Here is an 11,634-nt window from a genome sequence, read left to right as displayed (position 1 = left end):
TACAAATCTCTCAATTTTTTTAGAATATTCTATAATTTACAAATTCATGCACTCTCTATAATATTTTAGGATCCTCCAATCCACCACTCTAGAACGTTCCACAATTCTTTACACAAATGTGATCGATTGTATATTCATTCTTCTGTTATATCGTATAGACGCCACAATGCTTGTGTGTCGCCTGTCAACCACCCTGCATATTGGCGGAACGTGACATTATGAAATTAAAGGTTCAATATTAATTAATGGGATTCGAATTCCAATTTTGTTAATTGTGAATTTCAGTACTCAAGTTTTTTTATATTTTTTTTTGGTTTATGAAAATATCATGCATTTATAATTTTAAAAAATAAATATTACATAAATGAATATATACCTAAATGAACAGTGATACACTCTCAAAGTTGCTGCCAAATTGGTTAAATTAAAGGATTCTCTTGAAGCCCTTATATCCCAAGTCCTAACCTATTGAAGTCCATTTGCAGAATTGCACAAACAATAAAGCCAATGCCTCGGACTTATATACGGTGGATGAGGGAATCCCATATTTTCCTTTTCCAAACAGCCCTTTAAGAAATGGCCAGAAGCAGAGCACCACACATAGGCTACCTATGAACTCCCCTATCCCACACCCATTCCCATCATTCTGAACTCATCGAAACCCTAATAGTCTAGTGGCTAATGCCATCAAGTACACCAACAAAACAGTGGTGCCCGGGATGAAAATCGTGGACTCATCGAATGTGTACCGTCCAGCGTTGGCATTGACATTGTCATCATCATCACTACTACTTGTTTGCTCGTTTGCATAACCTCAAACACCGCCTCTAATAGACTTAAGAGTTTCAGTATAACACTTAACATTCTAAATAACCATGCTGACATCGCAGTCACTCTCCACATTCTCTGGTTGTTCCACCATGCGCGGATTGAAAGGCTAATTTGAAGGTACTCTGATAGGGTGTAAAGGTTGTAGATGACAAATATCGAAGCCGGTATCAATATGACTGGTTCTTGAACCTGCATTAACAAATCAAACTTATTGTGTTATTCAAATTTTAAATGTATTTTATTTTCTAAAGAGTTATAGTAGTTTAGTGGTTCTTTCTGCTTTTATTATATAAAATGTCCATAATTTAAGTCCATTTACAGAAAATGAGCGCGTGTCTAAACAAAAGAAAAAGAAAAACTTATTTTAAAAACAAAAACAACACTAGTAAATGAATAATTCATTTCGTAGATCATGTGGATGCTAACACTTGTGTGATTTAAAATGTGTAAAATACTAACTTGACAAAAAGACATATTCTATTACGTTTTTTAATTGTAAAAACAGTTTGCAAAAATTCGCTAGAAAAAAAAATTGAGTTAGTAATTAGAAACTATCAATCATAGGGATTTTTATGTAGTTTTTAAATTTTAATTTTTTGAGAAATAAAAAATTGTTTTAAAAGAACTGAAGTTTGAATGAATAATGATTAGGGATGGAAGGTTGAGGTTGTTGCTTACCTTGGGCAAGAAGTGCGAGTTGGTGAGGATAGAAAACGCTTCCAAAATTGAGGCCAAAATAGGAAGCATAAAAATGATAATGCTTTTTTTTTTTTTTTTTTTCCTGCACTGTAGCAAAGCACTTTAATTTATTTATTATTATTATTTTTAAATTAACATTTTTAACTAGGCATTCAAATTTTCAAACTGGCAGCGCTTTTTACCAAACATGTTTTCACGTTTTTGCTTCCAAAAATCTTGTAACAAATTTATATTACCAAACAAACTTTGAAATAGTGTTGAACACACTCTAAAGTGAAAATATTACTTCTAATTCGGGTTAAAGTAAAAGCATAAAACAACTGTTGCCAAACATGCTTTAGAGGATTCTGTTGAAATGCTTATATCCCAAAGTCCTAAGGACCTAACCCATCGAAGTCCATTTGCAGAATTGAACAAACAATAAAGCCAACGCTCCGGACTTATATACGGTGGATGAGGGAATCCCATATTTTCCTTTCCCAAACAGCCCCTTAAGATATGGCCAGAAGCAGAGCACCACACATAGGCTACATATGAACTCCCCTATCCCACACCCGTTCCCATCATTACGAACTCGTCGAAACCCTAACATTCCGGTGGCTAATGCCATCAAGTGCACCAACAAAACAGTGGTGCCCGGGATGAAAATCGAGGACTCATCAAATGTATACTTTCCAGCATTGGCATTGACATTGTCATCATCTTCACCACTACTTCTTTGCTCTTTTTGTGTAACCTCAAACACAGTCTCTGATAGACCTAAGAGCTTCAGTATAACACTTAACATTCCAAATAACCATGCTGACATCGCGTTCACTCTCCACATTCTCTGGTTGTTCCACCATGCGCGGATTGACAGACCAATTTGGAGGTACTCTGATAGGGTGTAAAGGTTGTAGATGACAAATATTGAAATCGGTATCAATATGGCCGGTTCTTGAACCTACAGGAACAAATCAAACTTAATATGTTGTTCGAATTTTAAATTTTAAATGTATTTTATTGTCTAAAGGGTTGTAATCTAGTGGTTCTTTCTACTTTTATTATATAAAATGTCCAGAATTTAAGTCCATGACAGAAAATGAGCATGTGTATACATAAAAGAAAAACAAAAACTTATTTACCAAAAAAAAAAATTAAAAATAAAAAACAACACTAATAATTCAAGAAGTGTGAGTTGGTGATGATAGAAAACGCGGACAGGTCCAATGAATAATTTCTCTAAATGAATAATGATTAGGGATGGAGGGCTATAGTTGGTGCTTACCTTGGGCAAGAAGTGTGAGTTGGTGATGATAGAAAACACGGGTAAAGTAGCATAACACAGCTCAGGAATTGAACGTAAGGGCCAACCTAGAAGCCACATGTATGCCATGCATTGCCTGAACTGGAGCTTACTAGTGACCGTAGCAATCAATGGGCTTCTTGGGCTGATTAGGATTTCTAGAAGCCCAGTGGCCCATCTCTTCTGTTGAATCATAGACGCAGGCCCACTCGAAGGTGCACACCCTAAAAATGCATCTGGCTTAGGATTAAATAAGGCCGTTCTCCAACCCTTCCCATGAATGGCAAGTCCAGTGAGAATGTCTTCTGTTGTAGATCCATATATGCAACCAACCTGAAACGTAGTTATCAAATCACACTCCATTAGAATTATTATATTTATATAGATACACACACACACATATGTATTTTCTCTATATTTTAAAATTATCATATGTACTTGCTGATTAATATATCTAGTTTAGTGGCATAAAAAATATTCTGTGCAACTTGGAGAACACTATAGAGATTCCATGTGTAATAATCCTTACCCTATTCACACAATATTGTCAGTTTTTGGCTCCCTTAAATCAGAAACTTTCCAAAGCATAAAAAATATTTTGTGCAACTTGTGGAGAACACTATAGAGATTATACAGGTGTAATAACCCTCACCCTATTCACACAATATTGTCATTTTTTGGCTCCCCTAAATCAGAAACTTTCCGGAAGAAGTTACACGTCCTGGTACTATTTGAGGTTAAACATGCTTAACTCTGCAGTTATGGTCGGTTCACGGTCATCATGACTTTAAAATGTGTTGTGTCATAAAAGGATGTAGAACTTACATATAACACTTCACCTTTCCCATGCGACACGGGATCATGACACCCTAAAACTTGTCAGTGCCTCGCACCTGCCCACATAGGTCGCCACACATGTGCACTAGAACCGACCGATAAAGATTACTTCACATTAGACCAAAGGCTTTGGCAACAGATGGGATAAAGTTTGAAATATGTTTGTGGGCATGACCCTTAAGAAAAAATTTATCGCTAGAAAAAATCGATCCTCAGATAAATTAGACTTAGGACTTGATGTTTCATAAGACATGAAGGCCTAAGTCCTTTCGATTAACTAGGCCAACTCTTTTCCAACTAGGTTTTAGAGCATTAACTTGCTATTATAATCTATGCACTAATAACCAACCGTACAATATGAAGCCCTCTCACCTGTGTACCCCAACTGGTACCATTTTCATAAACACAACTTGAGACCTTGCAGGCTGCCTCCATTAATGAAGTTGAATGATCGAGTTGAGTATAAGATTTCCCATTCAACCCTAACAAAATTTGAGCAGCTGATTTGTTGAACGCCTTTGAGTTTCCAAATCTTTTCTCCAAGTATTCATCACTCAATTTACCTAATAAAGCAAGATAATATTACAGAAACTGTAGCTCATTTAATATTATATATATATATATATATATATATATATATATATATATATATATAGTTAATTCAAGTACCTTTAATTTCTTTCTCATCCGGTGATACACCATAAATAACTTTTCTTCTATGAAAACATCCAGTTCCACTGTAATATGGTCCTTGAATCCCAGATATTCCGTGCCCAATATACTGTTTTAAACATTAAAAAAGACTTTAGATTAATTTTCTAAATCTATTAATTCACAAGTTTTCTTATATATTAACAAAATAATAATAATACTTTTTTGATAGATTTTTGTAATTAATATGGTAACTTTAATTAATTACTTACTTCATTCATAACCACCAATTGATTTCCAAATGGATCATCCTTTGGTCCATCATAGAAGTGTTGCGGACACTGAACAAATGCATAGTCGCTTTCATTTTGCACACCAAGGAGCATACACATTGCATGAAGAGCAATTTGTGGATTGTTGGCGAACATGTCACAGTCTACGTTCAGCATGAAAGGAGCATTTGTCATCACTCCAGAAACTCTCATCTGTTCATAATGTTGATCATGTTAATTTTGATCGGAAAACTAATTAGTAACATAGTAAAATAAATTATTAAGAATAACATATGAAACTTTTTGTGTATATATATATATATTTTTGACAATGTTTGTGTTGAGAGCACACTTCATAATTCATCACGGATACACGCTATCAACTATCCTACATGCATGTATCAGGTGAGTATTGAAAAAGTTTCAGAGATTTGAACTCCCTACCTTGATCCTGAGGTAAGAGCATCAGTTGGATGTGCCCAATGTGTGTGTACGTGTATGTGTATATATAAATATAGTACGGACAAAGATTGCGTAAACAATTCCTTGTTGGTGCTGAAAAAGTCTTACTAGGACATTCATTGCGCCAGCTTTGAAATGATGTGGATTCTTTGGACGCTTCTCCCTTGAAATGTAGACCAGATGTGGCAAACCATTTGAACCATCATCCTGGTTCTCCCATATAACCTGCATTGAGATGAGACACATTCTATTTTTTGTAAATACTGAGAAAATAATACTTTCTGGTGGCTCATGCACTTTGCCGCTATACAAACAGTATCATTTAAATGAATTTAAAAACATTCATTATTGTCCAAATGGAGATATATAAATCAAATCTTGCAACTTTCATTTCAATGTAAGAAGGATATACCACTTGGTTAAGCTCTTATCTTATTTCATAAGTAACAAATTCTAAACAAATCAATACTAGAGCAATAACCATTGACGTAGCCAATGAAGGGGGCGGGGAATGTGTTAAAATTTTAAAACTGCCCCTCCTCAATTATATTTATTTATTAGATTGTTTCCTTGAACAAAATTTCTGGTCCGTAACATATATATATATATATATATATCTATATATATATATATATATAAAATTAATTATATACTATATGTATACCTTAATAATTGTTTGATGGTTTGTGCGTTCTATATTTGAGAACACTGCAAAGTCGCCAGTTAGGTCACATGGCAAGGACCTTGTAGCAGCATCTTCAACTTTCTGACTAAGCTGTTCATATGCATTCTACAAACAAACAAACAAACAAAAACAACACACACATTAATTTGTACATATATCATCATCGTCAATCCTTATCTGCATGTAACAACTTTTATTTGTATCCCTTAGAAAATCATGAATAATTACCCTCCATTTTTTGACAAACATCTTTGTTCCGAAAAATACTTCAAGAATTTAGCCAAGAAAAGGAGTAGTTTAAAAATATTTTTCGACAGAGAATATATGTTAAATGGAAACAATAAAAAATAAGAAAGAAATTTCAAAGACTCATATGAAAAATAAATGAATAAAACCCAGAATCTGAAATTAGTAGGATAAATAATTTCTGCACATAACTCCAACCATGAATATTAATTACCTTCATCTTCTTCCATTCTTGCTGGAACTCCATGGAAGTATCATGGCCTAACGACTCGGTCTTTCTAGAAAAGTATCGGAATGGAGCTCTAATCTGAACTTTGTACTTGTTACAGAAAGGAACCCAGAGCTTTGCAAACTTGGAAGCTTCAATTAGGGCATAAAAAGTGAGAGGGGAAGCACCGTCGTCGGAAACATAGCAAGCCAACTTGTCAGCTGGGTAATCCAAGGCTAACAAGGATAGAACAGTGTTCACAGTGATGATAGGCGGTTCTAGTGCAGCGTCTGCTGTTGTAACAAACATGTCCACTGGAGGGAGTTCAGGAGCCCTGTTGAAAATAAGAATTAAACATACATATAATCTTCGTCAACGAATAGTACATGCATATATATAATTATATATATATGTGTGTGTGTGTGTTATACCATTGCAAAACACATGTTCGTATAGATATGTGTATGTATGTGTAGAATAATTTGTAGTTTTTGTGTATATAATTATACCATTGAAAGAGTCGTTCAGGGTGTGTTATGAAATCCACTTGATTCCATTTAGTGGTGAGTGTAAGAATCCACACGAAAGTGAAGAATAGCTCGCAAAAGAAGGCCATGAGCCAAGAGACGCCATGTTTTTCGCGGTTAAGAAGACGATAGACAAGGAGAGAGATGAGAAGGAAGAGGATAACGAGTTCCACAGCTCGTGGTATGGTGTTTTTACGACGAATTCGTTCATATAGTGGGAGAGAGACAGAGCTGGCCATTGACGAAGCTAAGAGTACTGTGATAAACTAAATAGAGTTCTGGAATATATATATATATATATATATATATATATATATATATATATATATGTAGTAGTGTATATAAATATGGATGTGTTTATTTTGCCTTCTTGGCCTGCATGTGTTATGTATATTATTGTAGATTTGTTGCTAGCTAACGTATGGAAGTGCCATGTTAATGTCCATCCACAGATAATATGTGGCCAAGATTTATTATATTTTACTGATGCGGTGAAGAAGCATATCCTTAATTTGTTGTGAATTGCAAGAGGTATGTTGAATAATAATAAGTTTAATTTTTGATTTAATTTCAGTGACACCTTTTAAATTTGACTATTTTTTACTTTCAGACATTTTTTAAAAATAATTATTAGATTCATTCTTACTTTTTCGTTATATTTTTCGTTAGAAATATGTAAAAGACAATTTTACCCCTAATTTTTTAATTTTATTTATTCATAAATATTAAATTACTTAAATGACCATTATACCCCCCTCAGTCTGGCACCACTCTCTCTTTCTCTTCTCTCTTCTTCTCTCTGCCTCCACAAACTGCTGCCAAACACCACCGATCAACCATTTAAGACTGAAACCCCATTATTGTTTGTGTTTGTTTCTTCAATTCATTAATCTTCTTGTTAATCAATCCTCTCAATCAGAATTTTGTTAATCTTTTGGGAAGAACTCAAATTTCATCATTTGTTAATCCAAAAATCGTTTTTTGTTTATTACTGGCCATGACAATTTGGAATTGAAATTGACTGAAAAAATGCCCCAAAGATTGATGTAATGAATCTTTTCTATTTATTATTACATATGAATCTTTAAATCTGACATTGTAGTGGATCTAAGAAATATGGGTTAATTTATTACATATAGTGTATGTATATATATATTAGGGATAAGTGCAAAAAACAACACCCTGAAGTATATGTTTCGTAGCACTTTTACCTCTTATTTAAAAAGGTGTGCAAAAAACACCCCTATTCTTTTCAATTTGAGCAAAAACACCCATCAATTAATATAATGTCTATTTTACCCTTTTACTCTACCAAATATACCCCTACCAAACCTTACTCTCCACCCCAAAATGGCAACCCCATCTCTTGCGTCACCGCTTCATCCCTGCCACACACAATCCTCTAACCTCCGTCTTTCTCTCTCTCTCCACCCCCACAACCGCCACCCACCATTAGATACACAACCTACCAAAATAAGTACACAACTCAAACCTCCCATCATCATCTTCAAACCTCCACCCCACAACCATCACAGGCAATAGAAGGAGCAAAACATGATAAACTTATCTTTGTTGCAAACTAATGCAGGTGATAGTAACACCGTATACTGTACAAACGGAAAAAAGGAAGTTTTAACAGTACTGTCATCTCCGGCGACGGCATCTTCAACGCCGACGGCGAGAGCTAGACGTCAACAATCCTTGCCCACCGATTAGCATCGTGACTCTTACAGCAGTTGTTTACTCCTTGCAAGCCGAGCATTCTGTCCTTGCTCGTCACCAGTTCCATATGTGCTCGCCAGACAGTTACCCACTGTGGAGGGAAAAAAACTCCCTCCAATAAAAAGCGCACACGTCACCACTACCCATATCTACATTCCAAGGACATATAAGGCCCATCATGCTCAAGCCCAAATTAAGGGTATTTACAGCCCAAGACCATTGTTAGTTATCCTCCAACTTCCATCAAGGCCGAATCAAGAAGTCATCAGCCCAGCTTGTCGTCAGCCCAGCGTATTTAACATCCGGCCTGTTACCCAAGCCCAGCCGGATCAAAATATATTCAGCCCAAGAATGCGCAAATCCTACCATTTGAAGGATTTACTGTAGAAGGAAAATTCGGATAGGAAGTTCTATACAAGGCAATTTCTATGTATGGAAGATTCGACAATGGAAAGAACTCTATTAGAAAAGAATGGTTATATAGAAAGAATTGGAGGGCAAGCAACGCGAGTCCTACCATAATTTTGCAATCTTTTGTATATAAATAGAGGCTAAGACCTCCAATAAAGGATCAAGCAATTCCACACTTCTCTATACATTGTTCTTATTTATTTTTATTATTTTTGAGTGAGTTGTTTTATTTTTCTCAGTCATTATTGGTTGAGCGAAATTTTGCACCTACACTTTGGCGCCATCTGTGGGAAGCGTATACAAATATACTCCCACTTGTTCTTCAAATTAAATCCTTTAGTCGTGTCTGGAATGTCAAACGGAGATTCAGCAATGAATCAACAGATAGAACTGATGCAAAAGATGCGAGAAGAGTTCTTGCACCAATTTGAGACACTCCGGCAAGCAAACGATACGAGTGTCGCCCAGATAGCTGCGCTTCAGCAGCAGACTCATACGCTGCACACGGCCATGGCCAGGCTAACGCCACAACCACCACCAGGCGATGCTGCGGCACCACCTCCCACCAGGAATTTACCTCCGGTTCACGAGCCTCCAGCCAACGAGACACCACCCAACGGGGCTCGACCTAGTGAGGCACAGCAAAAGCAAGGGACGAGGTCCGAGGCGGTTGCTTCGGATAATCTCCCGTATCGCACACAGGACGAACAGGCCGAGTCCAGCCATAGGCTTACGGTATGGTCCAATGGCGTTCCAGATGGCGCACGTGTACAAGATGCATTCGATGAAAAAAAGCTCTTGAGAGTCCAGACACCAGCCGAGATGGCTAGAGAGCACAAGAACTCCTTGGTCAAGACCCCCTTTACTGACGAGGTGTACCTTTTGGAGAGGCCGAAGAAGTTCACTATGCCATCCTTCACCCAGTTCGATGGGGCAGGCGACCCTTCTCGGCATCTTGATCATTATGCGCAAAAGATGGCATTGGACGATCATAACGATCCGTGGATGTGTAAAGTTTTTCCTACCAGTTTAACCGGAGCAGCGTTAGAATGGTTCAGGAATAGGCCACACAAGTCTATCCCTGACTATGAGACCTTGTGCACTATGTTCTTAGCCCAGTATTGCGGAAATAAGAAGCAGAAGAAAAGTATAGCCAACTTTTTTACCATAAGGCAAAGGAAGGGAGAAACTCTGCAAGATTTTTTATCCAGATTTAACATGGAGGCCTCGGAGATAGCAGATTGCCATCCTGCCACGGCAATCAAAACATTCAAGTTGGCAATGATCCAGGGAACCAAGTTTCACACATCCTTGGTCAAATATTCCCCCCCGGATATGCAGACTTTGAACGCTAGGGCACAAATCTACATTCGGTTGGAGGAAAACGTAGCTCACCGTGCGCAGCACGCTACCCTCGTCACAGTGGAAAACAAGTCTCGAGAGAAAGCTGCGAGCACAAGGATGCAGAAGGTTCCTCATACCGCCACACAAGCCACCCAAGCGTCTGAGAAAAGGCGAAGGACAGAGGACAAGCTTACCCCTCTTCGTACTACCTTGGCGCGCCTATTCCAAGAGAATAAGACGAGGTTCGCGACTCCTCAGCCAATGAAACAACCCTTGGAGCAGAGGGACAAAAACAAACATTGTGCCTACCATAGAGATTATGGGCATACCACCAATGACTGCAGGTCCTTACAGCGACAGGTAGAAAGCATGATAGCGAGAGGAGAATTGGTGGAGTATCTCGCCACGAAGGAGTACGTAAAACCTCGGGAGGTTAACCCTCGACGGGTAGAGGGCAGTCAGGTAAAGGTTATCCATGCTATTCACGGAAGGTCGGAGGATGATGAAGAGTCTGAAGAGTTGTACAGATCCAGGCTGCGAGAGGCTCATAAGTTACGAAGGTTGTCTTCGGTAAACACGGTTGCACCAGGTAGCATCAACATTGGATTCGGTAACAACGATCTTTCTAGAGTCCAGCGCCCACATGAGGACCTCTTGGTCATCAGCCTCCTGGTAGCGAATTACATGATCAGGAGAGTGCTGATAGATCCGGGAAGTAGCGCCAACATCATTACAAAAATAGCTTTTGATCAGTTGGGGATTTCACTATCATCCATCAGCCCAACTTCCGGCCCTCTAATGGGATTTGATGGTACTAAGGTGAATCCGCTTGGGGTGATCGATCTATCCGTTACTGCAGCAAAGAGAACTCTGAAGGAAAACTTCGTCGTGACAGAGATTCATCCATCTTATAACCTCATTATGGGAAGAGGTTGGATCAATCGTATGAACAGAGTCCCTTCTACACTTCATCAAATAATGAGGTGTTTATCCCCGGATGGCAGGGAGGTCATCGACCTCTGGGGAGACCAGGTTGCTGCCAAAGAATGTTACATGCTAACGCTACACGAAGCAAAGAAAGTGTCGAAATCACCTCAGTCAGAGGCAAATCCCAAAGATGCAATCAAATAGCAGTTACAGTATCCTCTGCCCAAGTATCTCAGGGCAGAGGAAAAATCCGAAGCTGAAGCACCTACCGAGGAGTCCCTCGAAGCTATAGAGGTAGTCCTCGGAGACCCTCAGAAGATCACCTACATTGGCTCATCTTGCACAGCCGAAGAGAAAGAAGCATTGATCGGGGTTATTCGGTGCAATTCGGATGTCTTTGCCTGGGATCACTCGAATATGGTGGGGATCAATCCTACAGTCTCATGCCATAGTCTGAGGGTTAACCCAGAATTCAGGCCAGTCAAGCAAAGGCACCGACGGTTCGCACCTGAACGGAATCACATAAT

The 11,634-nt window shown here is 38.2% G+C and overlaps 1 protein-coding gene across 1 annotated transcript; it reads right to left on the bottom strand.

Annotated features, from left to right (window-relative positions):
• Positions 1–1,799: 1,799 nt before the first annotated feature.
• On the bottom strand, positions 1,800–6,956 carry LOC132307978 (cellulose synthase-like protein H1). The gene is made up of 9 exons (XM_059805906.1): positions 6,686–6,956; positions 6,183–6,510; positions 5,702–5,827; positions 5,146–5,262; positions 4,576–4,788; positions 4,322–4,433; positions 4,025–4,215; positions 2,798–3,148; positions 1,800–2,473 (listed from the first exon to the last, which is right to left on the bottom strand). The coding sequence occupies exons 1-9, from the start codon at positions 6,940–6,942 to the stop codon at positions 1,913–1,915; spliced, it is 2,256 nt and encodes a 751-aa protein (XP_059661889.1). The 5' UTR covers positions 6,943–6,956; the 3' UTR covers positions 1,800–1,912.
• Between the last annotated feature and the right edge of the window lie 4,678 nt (positions 6,957–11,634).

This window comes from Cornus florida, unplaced genomic scaffold (genome assembly GCF_030987335.1).
Source record: "Cornus florida cultivar Cherokee Brave unplaced genomic scaffold, ASM3098733v1 CherokeeBrave_3.0.0_Hap2_Chr05, whole genome shotgun sequence".
In the NCBI taxonomy this organism is placed as follows: Eukaryota; Viridiplantae; Streptophyta; class Magnoliopsida; order Cornales; family Cornaceae; genus Cornus; species Cornus florida.
This window is presented reverse-complemented; position numbering and strand designations above follow the sequence as displayed.

Coding starts and splice junctions, on each gene's coding strand:
- LOC132307978 (XM_059805906.1), bottom strand. CDS start 6,942: ATGGCCAGCTCTGTCTCTCTCCCACTATATGAACGAATTCGTCGTAAA. Junction 6,511..6,685: donor CCTGAACGACTCTTTCAATG/GTATAATTATAT, acceptor TATTTTCAACAG/GGCTCCTGAACTCCCTCCAG. Junction 4,789..5,145: donor CTGGCGCAATGAATGTCCTA/GTAAGACTTTTT, acceptor CATTATGAACAG/ATGAGAGTTTCTGGAGTGAT.